The 26,741-nt window shown below is 39.1% G+C and overlaps 1 protein-coding gene across 1 annotated transcript; it reads left to right on the top strand.

Moving 5' to 3' along the window:
- GTF2E1 (general transcription factor IIE subunit 1) lies at positions 1–26,741 on the top strand. Its single transcript, XM_027845213.1, has 5 exons — positions 1–86; positions 3,903–4,382; positions 18,065–18,266; positions 22,848–23,089; positions 25,603–26,741. Exons 2-5 carry the CDS (start codon positions 3,908–3,910, stop codon positions 26,025–26,027), a joined length of 1,344 nt encoding a protein of 447 aa, XP_027701014.1. The 5' UTR covers positions 1–86; positions 3,903–3,907; the 3' UTR covers positions 26,028–26,741.

Consider the following 26,741-nt stretch of genomic DNA (forward strand, 5'->3'; position numbering starts at 1 on the left):
CGTCGCGCTGGTGATGTATTTTGTTGTGGACGACCCCTGCTTCGCCTGCTGAGCGTGGGGCTCCCGGCTTCTGCCGCCTGTCTCTGGTGAGTGGGGCTCCCCGAGCCCCGGTTTCTCTGCGGCACCAGGCTTTCCCTTCCTCCCCTCACGCCGTGGTGCCTCTTAGGTCTTGGTCTTTTCCCTGCCACCGGATTTCTTCCCTGGGCCCTTCGTTCCCCCTCGGGCGCCATTCTCTGCTTGGGCTCACCTGCGTGCCCCGGGGCCTCAGGGCCCAAGCGAGCCGGAAGAGCCGGGGGGGAGCCTCGGAGCTCGTCTCGGCGAGGCCACGAGCACGTATCAGGGGCCTGCTAGGGGCCAGGCACCATGCGAAGCGTTGGCCCAGCTCCCTGAGTTAACAAGTGAGGAAACTGGGGCTCCCAGAGGAGAAGGGTGCCTTGCCCGGGGGTCTCATTGAAGTCATTGAGCTCTGGGGGCTTCCACTTCTGGCCGGGCCGCGAGGCCTTGCTGGAGGCGACCCTATTATGTGTGGAAAGAGAGGAAGATAAAGAAGCCCACCTGGGGCTGGGGTCTTGGTTTAGTCCCCAATAGTTCGAAAAAGTTGGGCCAGGTAAAGTTTTAGTGGTTTCCACTCCACAAAGCGTTAAATTAGACTTATCTCAAGAGTGGCCTTTTGTTTTTTGGCCTTTCTTGGCATCCCTAGCGCTTAGCACAGTTCCTGGCACATTGTGGGAGCCTCATAAGTAAATACTCCTTAAACTGACAAATTATTAGAAGGAACAGGTCAATATTTTATTTATTAAACACCTGTTTTGTGCCAGGCACTATGTTAAGCCCTGAGCGGGAATACAGAGAAAGGTAAGAGGAGGTCCCTGCCCTCAAGAAGCTCACTATTTATCTGAGGGCAATGTGCAAACAGCTGTGTACAAACAAGATTATAGCTAGGATAAATTAAGAATGATCTCAGAGAAAGAACCAAGATTAAGGAGACCCTGGAGAGGCTTCTTTGTTGCAGAATGAGGGACCTGAGCTGAGACCCGAAGGAAGCCAAGGAATCTAGGAGTCGGAGGTGAGGAGACAAAGAGTTCCAGGATAGGGGACACACTGTGAAAACACAGCAAATAGGGAGATGGAGTTGCTCCATGGGAGGAACAGCCAGGAGGCCAGGATCCCTTGATGGCATAGAATGAGTAAGTTCTAAGTGAACACCAGTGTTTAGTTCATGCCTTACTGCCTACAGTGCTAGGTTCTGAATGCATAATTAAAATACTGCTTTAAAGGAAGATACTTGGTGAGAAAGAGGGATTTTCATAGGATGACAAATTTAGATGAGAAAGATTTTAGATTAAAGTTTTTTTATCTAAAAAAATTTTTTTAAGGCAGTCAGGATTATGTGACTTGCCAATAGTTACATAGCTAGTAAGTGTCTGAGTCAGATTTGAACTCAGGTCCTCCATTATTTCCTCCTGGATTGTCTCAGAGACTAATGGAAATAAAGTAAACTTTTAATAATCCATTGACATGAAAATAATATGCTTGAGAATCAATTGACTTTTTAAGAAAATCTATTTTACTCATATGTGTGTGTGTTGCCACTAGTCTCCTAGGGGAGAAAAATGGACAGGGGAGGCTTTCACTTGAGCTGGGCCTTGAAAAATTGACCTAGATTTAGACAGAGGCGAATAGACATTCTGGATGAAGAGAACTTACGAGCCAAAGCTGTAAATAAGGTGAAAAAGCATGGTATGCTTAGAGGATAATGAGGAGTCTTAGCTTGTTAATGTATTGGAAAGTGCTGTTGCAATTGAGATAACACCGTAACTGTCTACCTCCACCATCCCCCTTGACTTCCTCTCACACTAATGAGCCAAGTTCCCAGAAAGGAATTGACTTTGTATTTCTTCCCTCAGGATTTCATGAGAAGAGTTAGGGGGTGGATTTTCTAATCCTTATTCAGGTGTATTCTCCAATAACATTCAAGACTTAGCTCAAGTTGTAGCTCTTCTATAATGCCTTCCTTGATTTGTTCTAGGATGCAATGAGCCCCCTTTCCTATAAACTCCCAAACTACTTATAGTTTATGCCCTGTAATTTAGCTCTTAGTTATCTTATATTGTCTTGTTTTATTTTACTATTTTGCTCATGGGTACTTACCTTCGTTTGGCATGTTGGAATGAGTACTAGCTTTGATTATGTTAAAAGCATAAACTTATTCAAATTTTATAAGCAGACGGTATCATTTGTTTGCTGTACAAAAAGAAAAACTATTCCTTGTTGCACGTGTAGATTATGGTCTCAAAATTTTTGTAGATGTGGAAAAGTAGATCTCAGTTGATATTTTCCCAGTTGCCTTTTGTAGATAATATGTTCCAAATATTTTTTCCTGAGTCTTTGGTATTCCCCCCTTTTTCCATGCTTCAAGAGTCTATTATTCCTCAGTGACCTCAAAATTGTGTTGCCTCCAGCCATAAACTCCTTTGGGTATCCTTGATCTAGACTAGCTGTTCTTCTCATCTGTTTTCTTCAGTGCCATTTCTATTTCTTCATGCACCACTTCAGAGACTGTGATGTTAAGAGTTCAAATATACAGGCTCCACTCCCATTTGTGGTGAAAAGCATTTGTTATAAGAATTTTCAGTGTGTGTGTTCCATTTTTCCTCAGTCTAGTTTCATCCTTAAATATTCTAAGTAGTTTTGCTTATTTGGGTCTCTTACCAACCTTTCTATAAACTTGTATTTCTGTATACTGTGTCTCACTTTTTAAAAGACAGTATTATTCTTCCTGGTCCATCATCTAAGATACTCTAAAATAACTTTGCTCTTGGCTAGCATCTCTTTCCACTTGGCAAGAAAATAAAATATTTGATTAGTGAAGTTAATAGGTTCTTTTGGTTTCAGTAGTCACAGCATTTGGTTTACCTCGTGATACTTTACATCAGTTGGACTTTCATAGAAAATGATGATAATCTGGGTTGATGTTTCTTCTTTATTCCATTTTTCACTTTTGATTATCAATAGTTTCTTTAAATAGGTCAGGTTGTAGTTGTGTTAATAGAACAGTCTTATTTTTATTCTAGTTTGGTATAGATTTTGATCTGTAGGCTTTAACAAGTTAGTAGTCTGAATGTATTAACAGTAATAGCTATATTCTATATAGTGCTTTAAGGTTTGCAAAATGCTTTACATGTATTATATTATTTGATCGTCAAGCAACCCTGAGGTAGGTATTGTTATCCCTGTCTTCCAGATTAGGAACTTTAGGCTTCGGGAGATTAAGTGATTTACCCAGGGTCACACAGCTAGTAAATTGTCTGAAAAGAGATTTGAACTCAGGTCTTTCAGACTGTAAGTCCAGTGCTGTATTCATTATGCTTCTAGACAGCAGATTCAGAAATAACCCAATATTAATAACAAAAAATTTTCTATCAAAATGTTATAATAAGTATTTAATTTCATTTGGTAGGGAGGGGAATGAAACCCCCTTTCTACTCTCTTTATAATTTCAAACTTTTGATCTCTCTCATTTCTTTGTCCTTGTCTTTTCCTACTCCCAGATTTGCATTGAAATTACCTGGTTTAAAATGTAATACTTAGTTTAATATTGAGTATGGAAGTATATATTTTATTTAGAGACTTTCTTCAAGGCCTTTATGGGATTTCTCTATTTTGTTCTTTGTAGCAGATGTTAATGCATGAGCCACAATTATTTTAATGGTGGTCTTTTAACAAATTCTATTTATGAGTAGTGTAATTTGAGATGGCTAAAAGATTTTTTATGCCTTTGGACATGTTTAATTACCACCTTCCTTTCTTTTATATGCCAATAGATCAACAATTGATTATTCCTAAATTAAATCAATTAAATTATCCTTATGCCTGGATTAATTTTTTTCTTCTTAATACAGGATATATGAAAAGTGTTGGTATTCTGCATAAAATGACTGACCCAGACGTCCTTACAGAGGTTCCAGCATCTTTGAAAAGACTTGCTAAATATGTGGTACGGGGCTTTTATGGCATCGAACATGCTCTGGCCTTGGACATCCTGATCCGAAACCCCTGTGTGAAGGAGGAAGACATGTTGGAGCTGCTGAAGTTTGACAGGAAACAACTCCGATCAGTTCTGAACAACTTGAAGGGTGACAAGTTCATCAAATGCAGAATGAGAGTAGAGACTGCTGCAGATGGCAAGACTACTCGCCATAATTACTACTTTATAAATTATCGTCTTTTAGTTAATGTGGTGAAATATAAGCTAGACCACATGAGGAGGAGGATTGAAACTGATGAAAGAGATTCCACTAATCGGGCATCTTTCAAATGTCCCATTTGCTTTAGTACTTTTACAGACTTGGAAGCCAATCAGCTCTTTGATCTCGGGACAGGTAAGAGTACACCTGTTAAATAAATGTTTTTTTTTTGCAAGTATTCATGTTTTACAATGGGAAATAATGTTGTTTTTAGAAAAAATACGCCACATTTTCTAGAACCCAGAACCATGTTTCTTTCCCTTCTCTTTATCTTCCTGCCCTTACCCCATTCTTCACCACCAGATACATATATACATATGCATTTAAATTGCTGTCTCTTACCAGACCTCAGTTTGAGCCTCTTGTACATGTGCTTGAAAATATAAATGTTAGTGTGTAATTATGTATGTGTTGGTGTAGTTTAACTTCATTTCTTCACTCACTTGTTGGTCTGGCCTTTTTAGAACCAGAGGGTATGGTTCAGCTGAAAGTTACAGAAGCTGGGCCTTCCTTTTTCTGGATCCATCTGCCTTCAGTTCTTTTCTGGGACACCAGCTATCCAGATATAGGGTTTATCTGGGTTGATCTGTGCCCCCTCTTGCCCTAACACTGGCAACTGAAGCCTTATTTTAAGGGTTGAATAAATCTCTTAAGTCCAGGTATTTAAAGGGGGGTGGGTCAGGAGGCACTACTGTGATACAGCCTCTAGATACAAGCCTTTGCTTAACAGTGTTTGAGGAGAGGAGACAACAGAAATGTCTTAGGTCTAGATCACTCCTAGAAGGGAGCTCCATGCTAGCCACCTGATCACAAGCAATGGAAGTACTCCATGAAATTGTAAAATATTTTCTTTTTATCCTAAGATAACTGGGGAGTTACGGTTCTTTTTTCATATAGAAGATGGGGGGAATGCCAAAATTCAGTAGGAATGGCTTCATCTTCATACTTTTTATATTACTTACAATTATGGCAAATGAAGCTTTTGATCTTGTTTTCTCGGTAAAGATATTACTTATTCATAAATTTCTAAGTATCTGTTAGCTAGTAGAATTAGCTAAAAAGACATAAGAGTTGGGAAACTTGAGAAGATTAAAAAAAGTGCTTAAAACCATTTGGATTTCAGGAACGTTGTCATTTAATACAACACTTCTACAGGCCATTACTATGTTCTATCAGGTTGTTGTCTTAGGTCCTTTTTTTGTCTTCAGTATAGAGCTTTCCCAGTTCAGAAACTTCTTCCACTTGTTTGAAACTTATAATCTTAGAAAATGGTCTGAGAAATTCAGTGGTTTAACCATTATCATCCAGCTAGTAAGCCAGAGGCAGGACTTTAACCAAGGTCTTTCTAGCTTCAAGGCTTCCCTCACGTCCCTCCACTTACTGTGCTGCCTCTCCTTGGGTCCTTATAAAGGTAAATTGAACAAGTTTTAATTTTTAGGATCTGAAAATGCCGCTTCTGATCTAGAATATATAAAAACACCTTTAAGAGAGAATTTCTTTCCACAGTGAAGATGTGCAAAAATCTGAATTTAAAACAAATAAAGTAACCAGGATTATTTGTTTCCTTTAGGACTCCTGTGATACATTCAAAATTGATTCATATAAAACTTGATTAGTGTAACAACTATTGCATAAATTGTGATGTGTCTGTACACTGTTTTACTTTTAATATAGTTCCATCTAGCCTTAGTCTCACTCCCTCTTTTAAAAATGTACAAACTGGAAAAACAGATAAAAATGACAGTAAAAATGATAGTATGTAAAATGGGTCTTTGGGATAAAGAATAAAGGGAGTTGGAGTTGTTTAAACCAAATAAGGCTAAGAGATGAATTAATTATTGTCTTCAGCTTCATATATGCATACATACTCACGGTTCTATATGTATGTATGTGCATATACAAACACGAGAAGGATTGTAATTGGGAATATTGATCAGTGTTTGTAGAGGACTAAATAAAAGGAAATAGAATTGTAGACTGTGGTGCATTTGATTTAAATTGTAGTCAGATGTGATTTCAGTCATTATTAATCAGTAATTATTTAATCATTTTCCCTTGTTTGACATTACATGACTATGTGTTTAAGAATGGAGATGTAGGTTTCAGTTTTAGAAATTAAATCATTTTAAAACATTGGTGGGAGGGTTCCCCCTTCAGATGAATTTTGCTTCTATGCCTGAAAACAGTTATTAGTTGAAGCAGATAATTATTAAATCATTTGGTTGTGAGCAGTGCCCACATTAATGGGTAAGTCAGGGATTTGGGGGATCTAAACTTTTAGACAAAATTTGAATCTATGAGACTAGACACTGTATCTTTTGTAAACTTTGTAAAAACCTCAGGATCTAGTACAGTGATCTCTGTACGTAGTAGAAGCATAAATAAAACAATATATCCTTGCTCTTTTTCTTTCAATAAGATACATGATTTAACTTTTTTTTTATCATAAATGTGAATTTTTGTTGGTTTTTAAAAATTAATAAGACTTTCAACCAGGTCTACATGAGAAAGTGACTGTGCAGCACTTTGTAAATGGACAGGAAAAGAAAGACAGGTGCTCTCCTCTTTCACCAATTCCTAATTTCTCAGTCCAAATTTAGAATAATTTTGTCCAAAGGAAGAAAAGAAAAAAACATTTCTATATATGAAGACTCTGCCCTTGTTAAAAGCTGCCATTGTTAAAAGCTGAACTGCCTCTTCATTGGGATCAGAATGCCATTTATTTAAATGCCTTTTAATTATTGATATGTATGTCAAGTCAGCAAGCATTTAAAATGCCTTCTATGTGTCAGACACTGATAAGCACTAGAAATATGAAGAAAGGCAAAAAAGTTCCTATTCTCAAATAGCTCACAGTCTGATTGGGGAGATAACGTTCAAAGTACTCTGTACAAACAACACATACACAGGGTAAATTAGAAGTAATCTCAGAGGGAAGGCACTAAGATTGAGGACAAGGAAACACTTTTTGGTAGAAAGTGGGACTTTAACTGAGACTGGGAGTAAGCCAGGGAATAGAGATGAGGACAGAGAGAGTTCCAGGCATGGAGGAGAGCTAGTGAAAATGTCCAGAGTCCAGAAATGGCAGGTGGATCAGTGGGTACATGGATGGATATAAGACATAAGACTGGAAAGGTGGGAAGGTTCAGGTTTGAAGGGCTTTGAAAGCCAAACAGGCATTTCTGTTTAATCCTGAAGGCAATGGGAAGTTACTGTAGTTGATTGAATTGGAGGGGCAGGGCAGGGGGTGGAATTAGTCAGACTTTAGATTAAGGGAGATCACTTTGACAGCTGAGTGAAAGATGTACCGGAGAGGGAAAGGACTTGAGGTTGGGAGATCAACCAGCAGGCAGTTGAAATGGCCTGGGCTTGAAGTGATGAGAACCAGGATAGTGGCAGCATCGTATGTGTTTATAAAACCCTGTAATTGTCCTTAGAATTGTGAGGAGAGCTTTCGATAGAGTCCTTATTGATTAGCAAATTGAGATTGGGTGGGTGCTTCCCAATATTGCATGGTGTCTTTTCAGGCTTTTTTTTTTTGGAGGGGGAGAGGGGATAGAGAAGCACGGAGATGAGTGGGTAAGCAAAAAAAAAAGTGATGAGTATTCTTTCTTGGGGACAGTCAGAAAGACTTATTTTCCTGAGTTCAAATACAACTCAGACACTAGCTGTGTGATTCTAGGCAAGTCATTTAACCCTATTTGCCCCAGTTTCCTCATCTATAAAATGAACTGGAGAAGGAAATGGCAAACCACTCCAGTATCTTTGCCAAGAAAACCCCAAATGGATCACAGAGAGTTGGACACAACTGAAATGACTGAACAACGATTCTTTCTTGAAGTTTTCATTCTTTCCAAGGTCACCAGAAATAATCAGTTTCTGGTATATTAGTTCAAGTCCCAGATCAATCAGTCACCCAACAAGTGTTTCTTAAGTACCTATCATGTGCCAGGCAGTGTGCTAAGTCCTGGTGATACAAAGACAAAAATATTCCTACACTCAAGGAACTTATATTCCATCCAAAGGTAGTTAAATCAACAAATTTGACAAGTGTTTATTAAGTGCATGCTCAGTGGGAATGAATATATAGAGGATGTGTACACAAACACACACACACACACACACACATTATCTGCTCACATCTTTGGAGGGTGTGGTTAGGAATACTTCACGTAGTTCTCTTTCATAGACTGTTCATCTTGTTTCATTGATGATTAGGCTCAGATTTGCAGGGGATGTCCTTGGGTTGTACCTTAAGCTCCTTTGCTCTTCAGAACACATTATTCCATTCCCATCTGTGATTTCTGATGGGTACAGAAGCATCTTGTGCTATTTGAAGATCTTTCATTTTGTTACTTGTAGACTGTATTGTCATCGAAATTGTTAAATTTGATCACTATGTATCTTGAAGTTTGTAGCGTAGGTTTTTATCACTTTAATATTTTTCCTCCTTGCATAACTTTTCCGTGTATCTTTTTTTTTTTATTTGAATCTCTGCTTGCAATTGTTATAGTTATTCCCTTCTTTTGAGAGTCTCTAGATACCCAGTAATTTTTGATAACTAGTCTTTGGTTTACTTCTCTGGTTTTAGCTCTGAATTGGGGTTCGATGCTAGAGTCAGGCTCCAAACTCTACTGTGCTTTTGGTTGGGGTAGTTGGTCACTCATGGACCTAGTTTCTTTTGCAGAACCTTCCAGGGTTCCTCCTTGGAGGTTAAAATCACCAAGTCTTCAATGCCATTTATGGCATCTCAGCTTAAATGCCAGGGACCTTAGAGTCCCTGGGCTCTGGAGCTTTCCTATTCTGGGTGCTGCCACACAGCATTAGTTACTGTCTTCATTCCCCCTGAGCTTTTAAGTTTCCTGCTGTGGGGGTTTCTTACCACCCTGGGCATCAGCCTTTTCTGTGGCCCACCTCTGGTTACACTAGTGGGCTAGGAGGTATAGGCTTTACTGGGATCCCTCTTTCCTGTTTATGGGCTTCTAGCTCACTTTCTGTGTGGTTCTGGGGTGGAAGAAATCACTTTTGTAGTTTCTCATTGGACTTCTTGATACCTCTTTGGTCTTGTGCCAATTTCAAACTTTTGCTGGAGTACATATATATACATATATACATATACACACACACACATATGAGCAGAATGATCCTCTGTTTGAGGAGCTATCTTGGCTAGAAGTCTCTTGTAGTTTACTTTTTTTACAAAATATAAATTTAAGAATAGATTTGCAGTCTATTAATTGTATACCATATCTTTTTATTTTTATTCTAATTTTTGTTGATTTTGCCCTTCTAACAAGTCAAGCATATACAGTTATTCACAAATGATTCAGAAATGGTTCTAACTTCAGTAACTAGTTAGTTCTTGTTTAAGGCATTGTTATTTGCTTTTTGAAATGATACTTAGTGCTAATTACACCTGACAACTTCTAACTCTGTTCTTGAAGAAAGTAGTCATGATATAAGTATCATTTCATGAAGTAGTTCATGGTATACTTGCCAGGATCATAAGGCTTCTAGGTATATGTAAAGCATAGTTTCAGCTCTTTAATTTCTTAATCCTGAGCCATATCTTCCAACATATTTTTTCATCCTTCCCAATGTCCGCCTTTGCATCAGAGCCACCATTATTGATGTGTATATTGATTTAATTTAGAGGGTCTTATCAGGTTTTTCATAGAATTACCTCCTTGACCTCTCCAGCAGATGTCGTCTTGTAAGCCACAATTATCTTATTTATCTTATGCTCATTACAAGCACTATAACACGAGATAACTAGGTGCACCTTTAATGATTGTTGTTACTGTGCGACATGTGATAAAAATGAACCTAACTCCTTTGCATCTCTGAGGAGAATGTACAAAGCCATCCTTTGATTTCTCTGTATCTGCCTTGTGTCGTGGATTTTACTTAGAGTGAGGAAGCCAACTTTTCATGTGATTCATTTACTCTAGTATTTATGTCTTTTTGTTGATCGTGAACAAAGAATTTACATACAAAGTACCAACCACAGTGCTTATCTTCAGCCATAGTTGCCACCACTCTTTCCTTATGGTCTGAGAAGGAAAAGGAAGCCATATGGAACTGAGGATGATTTTTATTTTGTTGTTATGGTTATCTCTGAGATTGCCATAGACAAAGTTGTTGTCTGGCCTCCTGATGATAAGCCTCTCTATACTTAGCTAGACTGATCTTCAGAAAGTAGATTTGGTCTGTTGCCAGACCTAGAAATCTTTTTCAGTGTGATTAAACCTGTCTTTGTGTTCCAGTAGTATAGTGTTTGAGAACTCAGGGTCAACTCCACTTCATGATGAGGCATTAGAATAGGACTTTTGTGGAGGAATGGGGAAGATTATAATCAGTGTTGCCTCATAAAACTGAGAGGTATTGAGAGGAAAATCAGGTTTATAGAAAACTTAATTGGCCTTCACAGCTAGTTAGTTCACCCCAAGAGCATTTAAGAATGAGACCTAAGAAATGTAAGGAAGACCACAAACATTTTTAAAAGGAAAAAAAATCAGATTTTCTTATAACAAACACTTTTCTCCATCAGTGATAGTACATCCATCCCATATCAGTAATCTTCAGGTATCTGTGAGTCATGGGGAACCAAAAATGTCTTAAGGAATCAAAATTGTAAGTCCCCCAAAGGGCGAAGGATGGATTAATCGGCTCTAGCATATCATACCAACTACAAGTTGTTTGCAAAACATATTGTAGATGGGACAATATCATCAGAAAGATATATGACTATAAAAGGAAGGAGGCTGGTTATGTAATAAAAATGAGGGGTGACATAAACAACAGCCTGTTTGTTTTTATGATACACTGAAATCATTGAGATCACAGATATATGAAAAAAACATTAACACTCAAGTCATAGTTCTCTTAAGTGTGCAGTTTTAAGCCTTTTGCATTTTTAATATTGATTTTTTTAAAAAAAATCATGTGCTAAGGCCTTTTTTTGTTGCACTATATGTAACATTTTAATTTTAGACTTATTTGTAGATGTATACGTACATAATTGTTTCTTCCAGAATATATAGCCATAGATTTTTAAAAAATAGGATATTTCAGTGTATTGGGTTAAAATTAAGCAGATCTCTTGAAGATTACAGGTGACCTCCTAATTACTAAATCCAATGGCCTTTTCTGTGTCTTTTTTTTTTTTTTTCCCCAGCATTTGACTCTGAGGATCTATTCCTTTTGGATAATCTCTTTTCCCTGTTTCCATATCACTGCTTCTTCCTAGTTCTGCATGACAACTGCTTAGTCTTCTTTGCTGGTTCTGTCCCCCAAAGCATTGTCCTCACTTTTCTGTCTATATAATCTCTTCCTTAGCAATCTTATCCTTTCTGTTCCTTCAGTATTTGCATCTGTATAGATGACTGCAGCCCTTCCTAATCTCTCCTTAAGCTCTATTTCTTTCTTCAATTGCCTATCAGATAGATCCATCAGAACTTCAAACTATAAACGTGTTCAGAATTGAACTTACCTCCCAACCTCCCTAAAATTTAATCGACTTCCCTACTTCTCTTGATGATACCACTATCCTCCCATTCACCAAGTCTTGGAGTTATCTTTAATGAATTACCACTTGGGAATGTTGAATAAAGGATTTAGGTATCCATCAGGTTGTGACTAGTTGAAGCTTCTTACGTCTCTGGAATTCTGCAAGATTTTGAAAAGGAGAGATGAACAGAGAACCTTAAAGCTCATTTAGACCCACATTTAGAGAAAAATAAGGGACAGCAAAGGTCAAAGTTAGAAGGATGGTATAGTGTCACAATTCAAGACAGTTTCAAGAAGAGCATGGGATTTAGTTTTGGAACAGATCTTTAGCTATAAGCTCATTCAACCACTCCATTTTATAGATGAAGAAACTGAGACACGAAACAGTAAATGATGTAGAGATTCAGGATTTAAATGCAAATCCATGGAATGGTCAATATTGAATCACTACTAAAAGTCCTGGATTTGGTAATTATGAGGTCATTATTTTAGTAGTTCGGGTTTAGAGTAAGGGTTGGGGAAAGGAAGAGGTCTGAGACCAAAAAATTGTCTTGTGTATTAAAGCATAAAAATTCATTATCCATTAAATGTGTTGATTATAAATGAAAATCAATATATTGAGTTCCTCCTGGACTAGTAATATCAGAGATAAATTAGTAGTTATGCACCCCTATGATGAATACTATAGAAATTCAGTCATCCTTCTAAAGTTGCTAAATATATTCTATGCCAACTGAGAACACTACTATGTTAGTGGAGAATTTTATTTATATTCTATCTCTAAATATTAGGGGTCGGAAGATTAATCACATAGAAAAGATTTTTTTTTTCCATTTTCATCATACTCTTATCTTTCATTCATACTGGACAACTACTTTTAACCCTTCCATGGTAGGTCCATAGCACCTAGTCTTCTGGGTAAAGTTGGGACTCGGTCTGAATCTGGGCCTAAGCAAGTATAGGCCAAAGACCTGGCCTGCCTGGGTGACTGGGTTTCTCAAGGGCACCAGAAAACAGGAGGCTGAGGTAGAACAAGGCTAGGTCCAGGAGCATTCCCTTAAATTTCACTTAAGAGCATTCCCAAAATTTTGGTCTAGACTTAAGTAGACTAGTAGGTTAAGTTGATTAAGTAGGCCCTAGACTTGGCCACCACCAGAGAGAGAATAAAGCTAATGGTAACTGGAATGGTAAAGTCTGATTTTAAAATAAAATAAAATAAAAAAAAAGATTGGACAAATTACCGTGTGTTGAGTAGTGACCCAAACTGCCAAGAGCTCACAATTCATTAGAAAACATTGTACAAGAAAATTGCAGAACCATTGAATAAATGATAAAAAGCATCTTTAAAATCGTATAGTCATTTCTGTTAATTGGGGATTTTAGATAGATGAATAAATTCCACAGATAAGCTTGAAGTGAGTAGTTTTTGGCACAGTTTCTATCAGAGGCCTGTTTTTTTTTTCCTTTAATTTACTCTGTTCGTTTGCTGAAGAAATTGCTAAATGCCCATGCTCCTTGGGATTTTCACAAATGGGTAATCAGACCAAAAAGTTTTGAGAAATTAGTGATTCTCTAGCATAGGTGTTGGCAAACTGTCTTGTGGGCCAAATCTAGTCCACCAACTGTTTTTATACATTCAAAGGCTGTACAAAAACAAGCAGTGGATCGGATTTGGACAATGGGGCCTAGTTTGTTGGCCTCTGCGCTAGAGGCAAGATGAAGAAATCCTGTTGAGACCTGTTGAGTGTTGGGGGTCGGGGTAGGGATGGGGGAGTGGCCCACCTCCTCCCAAAAAGGCAGATGTGCTCTCTGTCTCTGTCTCTCTCTCTTTCTGTCTGTCTGTCTGTCTCTCTCTCAGTTCTAGACTGAGTAATGATCAAACAGGAAGAGAGACCTCAGTGGGTTATTTTTTCTGCAAAGGAGCACAAATTTGACCCACAAACAAGTAACAAGTTCAGGAACTGTGGAATAGAAGTGGACCAGGATCCTTTCCCTCCCTTTCTTCTGCCACGTCCCCCAGCAGAACAGGGCCATAGCACTGTTGCTCTTACCCTCAGCAACAGAAAAAGATCATACAAGGCCCTTACAGTTCCTCCAGAAGCATACAGAGTTAGCTCTAACACAGAGTTCCAATCCTGGAAGATGAATGAAGAAACAAACAAAAAGAGTTACTATGATGTCAGGGATACTCGGGATACCAACCCAGAAGGGAATAACCCCAAAACACCTATAGGCAATGCCTCAAATGAAAACACACCTTGTCCAAAAGAGTGATTGTGATGTTATAATAAATTGAGAGGCCTGGAGGAAAGAATGGGAGCGGGGGGGAATGAGAGCAGTGGAGGAGTAACTTGGGAAGAGAATTATCAGCTTAGCAGAAAAGGTACAAAACAATGCCCAAATAACAGACTCCCTGAAAATTAGAATGGACCAAACAGAAATTTATGACTTAATGAGACAACATAAAATATTAAAACAAAGTCAAACAATTGGGAAAAAAACAGAAGAAAATATTAAATATCTCATATAAAAAAACTGATTTGGAGAACAAATCAAGGAGTAATTTAAGAATTATTAGATTACCTATTAACTGTGACCATAACAAAAAAAAAAGAGCCCTGGTATTATTTTTCACTAAATCATGAAAGAAAGCTGCCCAGATATATGTAGAACCAGAGGACAAAGTGAAAGTAAAAGGAACTTAGCGGAAACACCAAACTTAAAATTTCCAGGAGCATAATTACCAAAATACAGAGATTCCAGGTCAAAGGGAATAAATACTACAATTAATCAGAAGAGTTCCAGTGCCAATGAACCACAGTCATGATAACGGAAGATTTAGTAGTTCCCACTCCAGGGGAGCAGAAAATATGGAATATGTTCCAAAAAGATATATAGGCCTATAACCAAGAATAAGTTTCATCTCAGACCCATCAGATCAACATAGTTGACAAAAAAAGAAAAATGACAAATGTTGGGGAGGTTGCCAGAATATAGTTACATTGATACTGTATATCAGTGGTTCGCTGTGAATTGGTATGGCCATTCTGGAGAGTGATTGGAAACTATATCCCAAAAGTACCTATACCCTTTGATCCAACACTACCATTATTAGAACTACACCCCCAAAGAGATGAAAGGAAAAGAAAAAAGGTTCTATATATGTTTAGAAATATTTTTTGTATTACAGGAAATGATGAAAAATAGTTTCATAAAAACATGAATATAGAAGACTTGGTTGAATTGTGGCAGAGTAAAGTGAGAAGAACCAAGAGAACAATTTATTGAATAATAAGAATAGTAATAGTATTCATATAGTGCTTTAAGATTTGCAGAGTAATTTACAGTACCTCATTTAGCCTCACAACAACCTGGATTGCTAATGTTAGCCCCATCTTACAGTTGAGGAAACTGAGACAGACTGAGGTTGTGACTTGCCCAGAGTTACATAGCTAGTTAAGTGTCTGAGGCCAGATTTTAATTCAGATCTTCCTGACCCTAGGTCCAGCTTTATCTATAGCCTAGCATGCTATAGATGCCATCAGCATTATAAAAAAACAAATTCTGAAAAGCCTAAGAAAACTGCAGACAAAGCAGAATTAGTCAGTATTGAGAAGACCAGTGATAAATGCTGCCTACTTCCTGATAGAGAGGTGATGGAATGATTTGCAGAATGAAATGCATTTTTGGACATGGACAACATGGGAATATATACTTAATTTGTTGTAAAGGTGTTTTGTTTTCCATTTTCCAGTGGAGGAAGAGATGGGAGGGAAGAATACTTAATACCACCCTCTTCCCCCCCAAAATCATTTATTTATAAATTTAGAAAAGAGGCTATTTTGGTCAGTAAGTAGATATACATGTAAATATTTTGCCTTTTGAAGCAATCAAGATAAAATGATAATATCTTCATTTTACAAATGAGGAAATAAAGTTCAGGGGAATTCCATGATATGTTCAGGGTCGCAGAACCAAATTAGAACTTGGCTCTCTCAAATTCTTATTCCACAGCATCATATGCTACTCAGTTGAATATTGTGATGTGCAAATGTATCATGCAGATGATAAAGATTCAGAATGATAAAGAAAGTCAGATTATTGAAGGTGTTTATTCGGGAGCTTGTTTTTGAAGTGGGCCTTAAAAGGATGGATTTGAATAGGAAGAGAAAAGGCAGGGAGTAATTTCTGGAGGGGAAACAATATAAACAAAGACTGGGAGGTGGTAATGAGCAAGAGGCAATGAGGCAACCATCCTGAATGGAGAGAATGAGTCTTTGGCAATTACAGCCAGTAATTTTTAGCTAGGTAGAGTGGACCATATTATAGAGATCCTTGAATGCTAGGGTAAAGAGTTTGGATTTCAGCTTAATCTTATTTGTTTACAAACTACCAAGTGGGCTCTTGAGTAGAGGACTAATAGTTGAAAGCAATACTTTCGGAGAATTAATCTTATGACTGCGTGTAGAATGGATGGGAGGGGGAAGAGGCTGGAGCCAGGCCGGAATTAGGCAACAGATAATAATGTGGGGCAGGACAAGTGATGGCTGTAGTAGTGGAAAATGGCTACAGATAACAGGATTTTATGACAGATTGTGTGTAAGGGAGGGAAGAGGGAGACTACATGTGAATAAATGTTGTTTGAGATGGGTTTTATAATGGTCTTAATGTTTTCCTCAAATTATGGAGAATATTTTATCCATTTTTTGCTATAAAAAGCCCCTCAAATTGATATTTATCATTTTATATGTAGTAGAGTATGTCTTCTAGGGTCTGTTGTCTTAGTTCTTTTCACTTATTCATGTCAGTAGCAAGGTTCAAATAGATTTCACTGAAAAACTTGGAGTAAAACTTGACAACTTCTAATGCAGATCTCTCCAACCTGCATGTAAATGGGGGTTTTTATTTTGTTAAAAGGGAAAGGTATACATTATAGAGCTAATTTATTCCATTCTCTTGTCATTTAAAGTACTGGCTCCCCAAAGTAGCTTGTGTAGTTTATAGTGAATAGAATTGTTGAGCTGGGAGAGACCAAGATCTAATCCAGTCCCCACATTTTATGGATAAAAAAACTGAGGGGCAGAGATTTGAAGTGAGTTGCCCCTACTCACACAAAATTTACGGTTAGAGCTCAGACTTAAATCTGGATTTCAGTCATTTGATTCCCAGTCTTAGCCCTCCCTTCATTGTACTACAACTCTCCTTTTACTCATTTAAATACAGCCTGCTTCAGGACCTAAACCCAGGACAGTGACTAAGCACCATATCTGAGGCATTCAGGCAGTGATCCCCAGTGAGGCTGGGTTAACGATTTTTTTACTACTTGTTTCACATGTGGTCACCACCAGCCTCCAAGTACTCTCAAACTGTGGTAGCTTAAGACCTTCTGGTTTCCTCAGCAAACAATATAAATGTGTGGTGGTGGTGGTGGTGGTGGTGTTCCTTTGAAAGAGCCAGATGTTTGACACATTTAGATAAAATTTTATTGAATTAATTCATTGGAACTTCCTTATTGTTAAAGTGAGCAGAGTGATGTAGCATTGACTGCTTATTAAACCACATAAATTGAGGGGTGTGTGTGTGTGTGTGTGTAAAATTATTTTTTAATTAGGGTTAGAGAATTAGGTTTGAAGAATTTTTTGGAATAAGGTAGTCTCTAAGACATGGGGTAGATTTCAGTAAAATATTGCAATAGGCAGAAAGGCGTAACAATGAAGTATATTGGTTTCAGACTTCCTGAGAGTATATGGAAACTGTTGTGTGCTTAGCTTTGATCCTATACTGTGAGCCAGCAGAGTACTTCTTTAAAAACAATTACCATGTTCTGATTTGTTTTGATTTCTGGTTCCCCACATGTGTGGTATCTACCCTATTCATTTGGAAGTTCCAAGAGGACACAGCCTTAGTCTGATTTATCTCTGTATCTCATTCAGAACCTCCCTAGCACAGTACTCTGCACATGGTTAATACTAAGGAAGTTAACTTGTCAAGAACCTTGTGTTAACACCTATATTAAAATATAGCCAACCTAAGTGGAAAGGACTTGAGAAGTAAAAGTCTAGTAGCATCCTAGAAAGTATTTTCCCCATTCTAGTGAGCCCTGTGTCCAGTAGCATAACTGATGTTTCTTTGTGTGGTTAAATACTACCTATGGAATGAATGTCCGAGAAGGAAGGAGAACTGGGGGTGGAATTTGGTTTTGAGTTTTAAATGAACCCAAATACTTGCTTTTTTTGGAAAATGTCAACACATAGAGACTGATTGGGTATCCCTGTTTCACTAATCACAAGCTTTTGTTGTCCGTGTAGGAATTTTCCGTTGTACCTTTTGTGAAGCAGAAGTAGAGGAGGATGAGTCAGCAATGCCCAAGAAAGATGCTCGAACAGTTGTGGCACGGTTTAACGAACAGATCGAGCCCATTTATGCCCTGCTACGAGAGACTGAGGATGTTAACTTGGCATATGAAATCCTTGAGCCAGAACCCACGGAAATCCCAGCCCTAAAACAAAGGTGGGTTATGACGACTTTATGCCTTTACCGAAGGTACTTTCATGTTGAGTTTGTCTTCGGTGTTTGGACTTCTGCACTTCTAAGAGACTGTCCATTAGGGGTTAGCTGTGTATTGCTAACTGATTTCTCTACCTCAGAGAGTTGTAGCTTTGATTACATGTCTGACAGAATCTCCAGGTGCTAATTTTCCTAAGTTCACCACAAAAAGAAATGTACTATAATCTTGTGGCTCTGTGATATTCTCAAAGTAGGCAAAATCATCTGAAGCCCAGTAGGAGAAGTAGAGACAAAGAATTAGATAATCAGTGACCATAGAGTTAAGGATGAGTAGGAGGGCCCAGCAGATAGCTCGTCTGATTTGGAGACTAAGAAGATGGTATGGAACCAGATCACCCGTGGTCTCCTAATCACCAAATTCAAGGGTCTTTCCTCAGCTTTCATCCTCCAACCTCTCTGTGGCATTTGACATTATTGGTCTTCTTTGTTGACATTATATTAAAAAAACAGGCTTTTTCGGAGTTAGAAGTGGTATAGGAGGTCATGGTCATAGAGCAGAATTCCTTTCCTTGGAGGCACTACTAATCCCCCTGATGACAAAGTTCAAGTTGTGGCCATGCTTGTGGGTGGGTGAATTCTAGAAAAGAATGAAGGGCATTACAGTTGGGGAGTCTGAAGAACAAGAATCGTTGTGGATGATAGCTGTGGAGAATGATCATGATGTGGTGGGCTGGGATCCAGGTGCTGAGCATCATCAGGGAAGCCAAGCGATTTCTATGGGAAGAGTACATTGTAATCATGTGTAGTAAACTTCAGAGGAGGAGAGGTTGTTAACCTATATTGTCAGAATGGTGGTCTAGGAACTACAGCGGGGGAGTTAGGAGTTTGCCTACTGATCCCTCTTCCTGGCCCTGTGGATCATGAAGAGTCGGAATAAACAATTTCCATAGAAGAAAGCTTCAAAAGAAGTAATATCAATTTAATTCCAGAAGGGCGAGGGACCCTTTATTGAAATGAGCCAGGATATGGGGGGAGAAGGTGAGGGAGGAGGTAGGAAGAAGGGAAAAAAATTTATTCCTTACAGATTGGAATTACAAAGGACAGAGTGGAGGGACTAGTAGTAAAGCCATCATCTTCATCACAGATTCTAATTCCTCCACCCTTTCATTACCCGTTCTCTGTCTTAACTTTCTTCCCTTCTCAGTCTTGGCCCTGTAGTTAACCAGTTCCCTCTACACTGTCTTCTACTCTTAAACCTTTCCCCTCTTTGTCTACTGACCACTTATTCCTCACCAAATCCCAAACTTGGATTATTCCTACCATCTATTGCCTTTGCTTCTACCTATGTGCTATTGAATAATTTTGGAGGAGGTCACACAGCCATACTGGCAGGGTAATTATAAATTTGTTAGCCACTTTCAGCTAGGTCTTCACTACAGCAAGGGGATCTTTTTATTCCTGCCCAGTCTATGCCCTGTCTCTCCACAGAAGCTATTCCAAAACTTCTCTTCTTTTCTTCCCACACTATTTCTTCTGCTCTTTTACCTGAAGACTGCACCTCTTTATTTATTGAGAAGATTGAAGTTTGCCATGAGTTCCCTATTCTCTACTCTTCTTTACCTTATTGCCCAATCTCTCCTTTTCCCCAGCCTCAAATAATGAGATGGCTCTTCTTGTCAAGGTCAGTCTCTCTCCATATGCCAACGATCCCATCTCTTCCAACAGGTTCCCCCCTCAGTCATTCTGTCCGTTCCTCTAACTTTCAACCTCTTCCTAACTGGTTTCTTCCCTACTGCCTTCCAATATGCTCAAGAACACTTCAGACCCTGGAGAAGCTTGCATTCTAACGGTAGAGATAACATAGACAGATGAAAGGCAGCCCTAGAGGAGGCAACTCTAGCAGCTGGCAGGGGAAGCCCCCTGAGGAAGGTGGTGGCGTTTAGGCTGAGTCTTGAAAGAAGTCGGGGATTCTGAGTCGGAGGTAAAGAAAAAGAACATTCCGGGTGTGGGAGACAAGGAGGGTAAGGGAACAAAGGCAGCAGACAAAGCTTTGTGTGAAGAATAACAAGTTAGCCAGTGTGACTAGACTGTCCGGTATGTGGAGAGAAATAATACATAAGAAGATAGGAGAGGCCAGGTTATAAAAAGCTTCAAATGTCAGAGGACTTTACATTTAGTCCTAAAGGTAGTTAGATGGACTGGCAAAGAAGAGACTGAGGCAGGGAGCCCAATTAGCGTGCTCTTACAACAGTGTAGGAAAGAGCTGATGAAGGCCTGAGTTGGGGTGATGGCTTTGTGGGTGGAGAAAAGAGAACATATAGGAGAAATATTGTCAAGGCATAAATGACAAGATTTGGCAATGGATTGGACATAGAGGGGAAGAGTAAAGAGTTGAGGAAGACACTAAGGATGTAAACCTGGGTGACTGAAAGGATGGCATTACCCGCAACAGTAATAGGGAAGTTAGGTAGAGAGGTTGGTATTGGGCGGGAGGGAGAAGGTAATGAGTTATGTTTTGGACATGGTGAGTTAGAGATGTGTTTGGGACATCCAATCTGAAATATCCACCAAGTGATTGTGGATGTCTGACTGCAATCTTAGAAATTTAGCTCTAGGCATCATCTTTATAGGGTCGAGCTGTTCAGGGGCACTCACAGTTCTGGGTGTGATAGAAGGAGCAGTCAGACAAGTACGAGGAGAACCCAGAGAAGAGCGTCCTCAGGACTAGGTATGGGGTGGGGGAAGAGCAGTCTCATGCTGCCGGGAGGTTAAGAAGGCCAAGAACTGAGACAAGGCCATTGGTTTGGCAGTTTCTGTTGAATAATGATATAGGAAGCCAGATTGCAGAGGATTTAAAAGAGAAAAAAGTGAAGGCACCAAGTGTAGACTTGTTTTTTTTTTTTCAAGGACTTTAGTTGAGAAAAAGAGAGATAGGACAAAGGTTAGTGATTAATCTAATTTCAGCATAACAAAGACATCAGCTACTGAACCCCTCTCTTCTCACATATATGCAAAATTCAAGGATGATAATATATGTGTCTCTATGTCTGGTGCTTTAAGGGTTACAGAGTGATTTACAAGTGATGTCTCATAATAAATCACACCAAGAAGGTCACCCATACTGGAAGACCTCCCTCACCTTTAGTCTGTCCTTCCAAATTCCTTGGTTGTCTATTTAATCAGTTGCTGCTCTTTACCTTAGCAACATTTGGTTCTATAAGCATTCATTGAGTGCCTGCTGCTTCAAGGGACTGCTGGAGTAGGTGCTCAGAGAGCCTAAACAAATAAAGGGAAAAACAAGCATACAGATAATCGGTACATGAGAAAGTGAGACAAATGCAAAAGTGAGGTCCAGGCAAAGTGCTCCAAGAGTTTGAGGAAAGACTCTGTTTATAGGGTCTTGGGGATGTGTGTTAAGGAGCACTTCATGGAAGAAGTACCATCTCAGTTTGGCCTCAAAGAAGAGGAGGGTGTTAGAGATGGAGAAGAGGAGGGCCTACTGTCACATGGCAGACTGAGTAAGGAAGGGTATGGAGAGGAGAGCAGAATGAAGACTGGACAGTAGAAATTAATCCTCTTTAATTTGAATGTAAAATACATTGGAGAAATTTATACAGCAACAACATTGTAAAGATAAAATAACATTTCATTTAAAAATAGCTTGGGAGGGTACCAGTATGAGATGAAACCAGGTAGGTAGGTTGGAGCTAGCTTGTGGAAGACTTTCAGTGCTAGGATCAAGAGATTTTACTTCTGAGGCATTGGAAACTCATTGTAAGTTTTTAAAGAGAGAGGGATGATATGCTCCTGGCACTGGACTAGCAGTATTACTTATACAGCAATCCGGAGAATGGATTAAACAGGGTATAGATAGATTGGAGGCATAAAGACCATTTAAGCTATTCCAATAGTCTAAGCAAGAAAAAATGAGGTCCTGAGTTAGTATGGTAGAGGTGGGAAATAGATAGGAGGGCTCACATTAGAGAGATATTGCAGAGTTACAGACATTAGGACTTGGCAACTGATTGGATATGGGGTATGAGAGGGGGAAGAGTGAACAATAACTCCAAGGTAATGGACCAGGACATGTAGTTAGAATCTCTTTGGACAGTCACAGTAGCTCATGAGGCATTCTGGTCAGCTTTCATGCCTCTGTTGGCCATCAACAAGACACTGAATTAAAACTGTGTTTCTCTCTTCAGCCACTTTTTTTTTGGGTGAGGTGCATTAGTGTTGTAAATCTTAGGGACAGGATTCACTGGACTTCTAAAAATTGTCTTTCTGGGTGCTCAAAGCAATGGAAAATCAGTGGGGTGTATCTACCCCCCAAAATCCAGTAAAGACTAACTCTGAATAGAGCCTCTGAACCCTGACTGACCTTTACAAGCATGATCCAGTAGAAGGGCATTTCAGGGTTCTCTTCAACCTCAGATTGGCATAACAGTGCTCTAGTTGCTGACCTCTAACCTTCCAATAGATACCTAGCACTCTCATTCCTGTCCCTCATCGGCCTGCCTGTCAATGTTTATGCAGTGAATTTTGTTTTTTATTTTGAACTTTTTTTTCCTCTTTGGTTTTGCATAGCAAGGAACGTGCTGCTGCTGCTGCTGGAGCTGCTGGCCTTGCAGGTGGACATCACCGGGAAGCTTGGACTACCAAGGGTCCATCCTATGAGGACTTGTACACTCAGAATGTTGTCATCAGCATGGAGGACCAAGATGATCTTCATCGGGCAGCTGCTGAAGGGAAACCCACCAAAGAGAGACCTATCTGGTTGAGAGAGAGCACAGTACAGGGAGCCTATGACTCGGAAGAGATGAAGGAAGGTAAGAGGCTAAAATATGGCTCTGTCTTAGGTGCAGCAGACGATGTTCTGCCAGTATGCTTGTATGGCCTCATCATTGCTGTCTCTTGCTGTAAACTTTTCAAATCAACCCTCTTCGTAACAGGAAGTTAGAAATGTAACAAGAGAACAAGGCACATTTCAGAAAATTTATAGTACTCCTGAGAAGCAAGCTGGTAAAATAGCAAGTAGGGTTATTTACGTCTCTTTTTAAAGCATTGTTTCCAGTTTTAGGGAGGAGATCCTACAGCCCTGAGTTTGATTTGAGATTTTTTTTCTTTTTGTTGTGGGTACCACTTAGTACTGGAAACATTTTTTTCCTTGTCCTGAGTCGGCTGAAGTTATTTATCACCCGTTTACTTCTTCTGGAGTCACTTAATTTATTTTCATAACAAAAGAGTGCTTTAAAGTTTGCAAAGTACTTTACTTATGTTATCTTATTTGATCCTCACAACCACCCCAGGAGGTAGGTGCTGTTGTCATCTCCCTTTTGTAGATGAAGAGACTGAAGCAGACCGAAGTTAAGTGACTTGCCTAGGGTCACACAGCTCTGCATTTGAGGTTGGATTTGAATTCAGGTCTTTGTGTCTTCACATCCAGCCCTGCATCTGCTGCACCACCAGGTGCCTCGTGATCTGTATTATATGTGTAGGACAGTACAAAACCCAGTTAAAAAGAGATATCATGGGAATGGAGGCCAGTGATGGATCATAGCTGCTTCCTTCTTTTGGGAATTTCACATAGTAATTTCTAGACGGGTTATGTGCTTAGTGGCAGCTAGATAGCATAGTGGAGAGAGTTCTGGAATTTGACTTAGAAAGTCCTGAGTTCAATTTTTGCCTCGCTGCGTGACTGTGGGCCAATCCCTTAACCTCTTTCAGCCTCAATTTCCTCCCCTGTAAAAGGGGATAATAGATTCTACCTCAGTGTTGTGGTGAGTTTCCAATGAGATAACATTAAAGAGCTTTGCAAACCATAAAGTGCTAAATAAATGCTAACCATTATTGTTGACTATTCTTACCATACTGTGAGCTGTTCAAGACCTTGAGAACTCCAATAGCATATGCCCTTTATGTAGCTGAATCCAAAGTTACTATTGCTCTTTAGGTTTGGGGGGTTGATGTGCCCATTAGTATGGGAATGAGGCTAACACATGTTTGTAAGGTGTCCCAGAAAAGCAGTGTTGGGACTAGATGTTTCTGTACTTCTGGCAGCGCTTCACTTGATTCGTGGGCTGAATCACCACTGTTACTATATACCACTTGGTTTTTTTTTTTGTTTTGTTTTGTTTTTGTTTTTTTGTTTAATGAAAATCTTATAAGCAACTAAATATCACCTCCCTCTTCCATTTTTCTGACCCTTTTCATCTATTCTTCCTTTATAGTATTGACAAGGGCAGAGGGGGTGTGCCTGGGCAGCAAGTAATGGTTTTCCACAGTATGACTTTCCACAATGTTCTCATTTCAGTAAGAAAAAAGGTTCCTTTGATAACCACAATTCCACTTCACTCCAGCTAACTGTCATTCCTAATGATCATGTCAGCCTTAATATTAAGGAGTCTGGTGAACAGGGCCAAATTTTACATAGGTGAAGTCTGCTGTTCCACACTCCTTTTGGGGGATCCCCACAATCTAGCATTATTCAGACTGCTTTCCAAAATATCTGGGTGATTAGATAATCTGATAAATTAATCTGTGCTGATGTAATCATGAGAGATGGTAGCCCTTTATCCAAGGCCCTCCTGAATATTGAGTGTTTTTTACATGGGCCTGTTTCTGTTGGCCAATCCAAAGAAGAAAACTTTGTGCCAGGCAGATGAGAGCTGTGCCCTGTAGTGCTTTATAGCACCCCTAAAATCATATTGTAGAGATGGATGCCTATTTCTAGCAATATGTACAGCTGGCCCTGCAGGGGAGTGTTTAAAACTGGCACATCTGAGTAATGACCACATTTTGAAAGGAAAGTCATTACACGTGAGTCACTAGGCACTAGTGGTGTTAGAAGAGTGACCTATTTTTAAGGCTATGAAAGGTAAATCAAGTCCTATTGATATACATTTCAAATTTTCACCTAGACAGCCATTTATGAGCTGCCTTGGTACAAGCTTTCTCATTAAGTAATTAGATATTTATTAGCAATATCAAAAGTATAATTCAAGTATCTTTCTACTCATACTTCACTTAATTGTAAGAAAAATTTTTGTTGTTAAAGAAGCAAAATACTTGCACAGGAAAATTCACAAAGTGATAGAATGGTGAGGAAAGCTATGCTCATGATGCTATAGCATTTGGAAGCACCTTCTGATGTAGGGAAAGCTCTGGTTGCTTTGCTGACAGTCATTGCTTAGTCCCAGACCAATGTGGAGCCTCCTCTCCATTTATAGAAGACCTGTTGTCTCCTCTTGGAAGGCAGTTTACAAGTTGTAGATTCATCCCACAGGCAGTGGGCGTTCCAGGGACTTCTGAAGGTCCTTATTTGTTGTATTTTCTTTTCAAGGTGGATTAGACATAGATGCTTTTCAGGATCGGGAAGAAGGCAGGATGGCCTTGGACGATAATGAGGAGGTCATGCGGGCCCTCCTCATCCACGAGAAGAAGACGCCTTCAGCAGCAGTTGGCTCGGTTGGGGCAGCTGCTCCTATCACCACGGCAAATGGCAGTGACTCAGAGAGTGAGACAAGTGAATCAGATGAAGACTCTCCACCCCGTCCATCGGCAGCTGTCTCAATGTACCAAGAGGACGATGACGAAGAAGAGGAGTTTGAGGAGGTGGCAGATGATCCGGTTGTCATGGTAGCTGGACATTCATTCTCTTACAGCGAAGTGAGCCAGCGACCTGAGTTAGTGGCCCAAATGACTCCAGAAGAGAAAGATGTCTATATTGCAATGGGACAGCGTATGTTTGAGGACCTATTTGCGTGAAACTTATCCTGTGTCTTCCGTGCTGGCCAGATTAGAGAATGTATTTTTCAAAATATTTCCCAATATTTAGTCTAAAGAAATATTCATCTCACACAAATCAGGACAAGGGTAGGAATTTGACTTTAGTGTGCCAAAACAGAAAAGAAGAGGAAGGAAGGGAAGATGATAGAGTGAATTTTATACGAACTGGAAAAATTCATTCATCCCTTTGTCATCACAGTATCAGTATTTCTACTCAATTTTTTTTTTTTTGTGCATAATTTCTTAACTTGCTCACTCTTTTAAGTGAGGAATATCTCTGGTACAGTATGTATTTTGATTTTCCAACCTGTTTATCAAAAAAGATATTATGCAGCAGTTAGTTCTGATATGTAGCATGGCATTGTTTCTTAATGCAGAGTTTTAAACATATAAAAATATGTAAAATATATATGCATATGTATATATAAATATAAACTTTCCTATAGGTGCCTATAAGAGTAGTAACTTTTGTAACTTTCTCTTACAGTTTTTTAAAATATCATTTTACAGGCCTTTGTGGACAGTAAAAATTGTGTTTCAGAATTTGACCCTATTAAAAACGATGTTTCATTTACATAGGTGAATGTTAGAATTGAATAACTATTTTCAAACTATTTTATACCAATTAAAATTTGTTATTGCTACTAATGTAACACCCAGGAGCAAGGGTTGAAACTGATATTTTATCTCCTT

The sequence above is a fragment of the Vombatus ursinus genome, unplaced genomic scaffold, assembly GCF_900497805.2.
Source record: "Vombatus ursinus unplaced genomic scaffold, bare-nosed wombat genome assembly UNPS02014959.1, whole genome shotgun sequence".
Lineage (NCBI taxonomy): Eukaryota > Metazoa > Chordata > Mammalia > Diprotodontia > Vombatidae > Vombatus > Vombatus ursinus.

What these genes read in the sequence shown, in the direction of transcription:
- GTF2E1 (XM_027845213.1), top strand. Translation starts at nt 3,908, where the DNA reads ATGAAAAGTGTTGGTATTCTGCATAAAATGACTGACCCAGACGTCCTT. An exon ending in GCTCTTTGATCTCGGGACAG is followed by an intron (nt 4,383 to 18,064) that starts GTAAGAGTACAC and finishes TTGTCCGTGTAG; the next exon opens with GAATTTTCCGTTGTACCTTT. An exon ending in ATCCCAGCCCTAAAACAAAG is followed by an intron (nt 18,267 to 22,847) that starts GTGGGTTATGAC and finishes GGTTTTGCATAG; the next exon opens with CAAGGAACGTGCTGCTGCTG.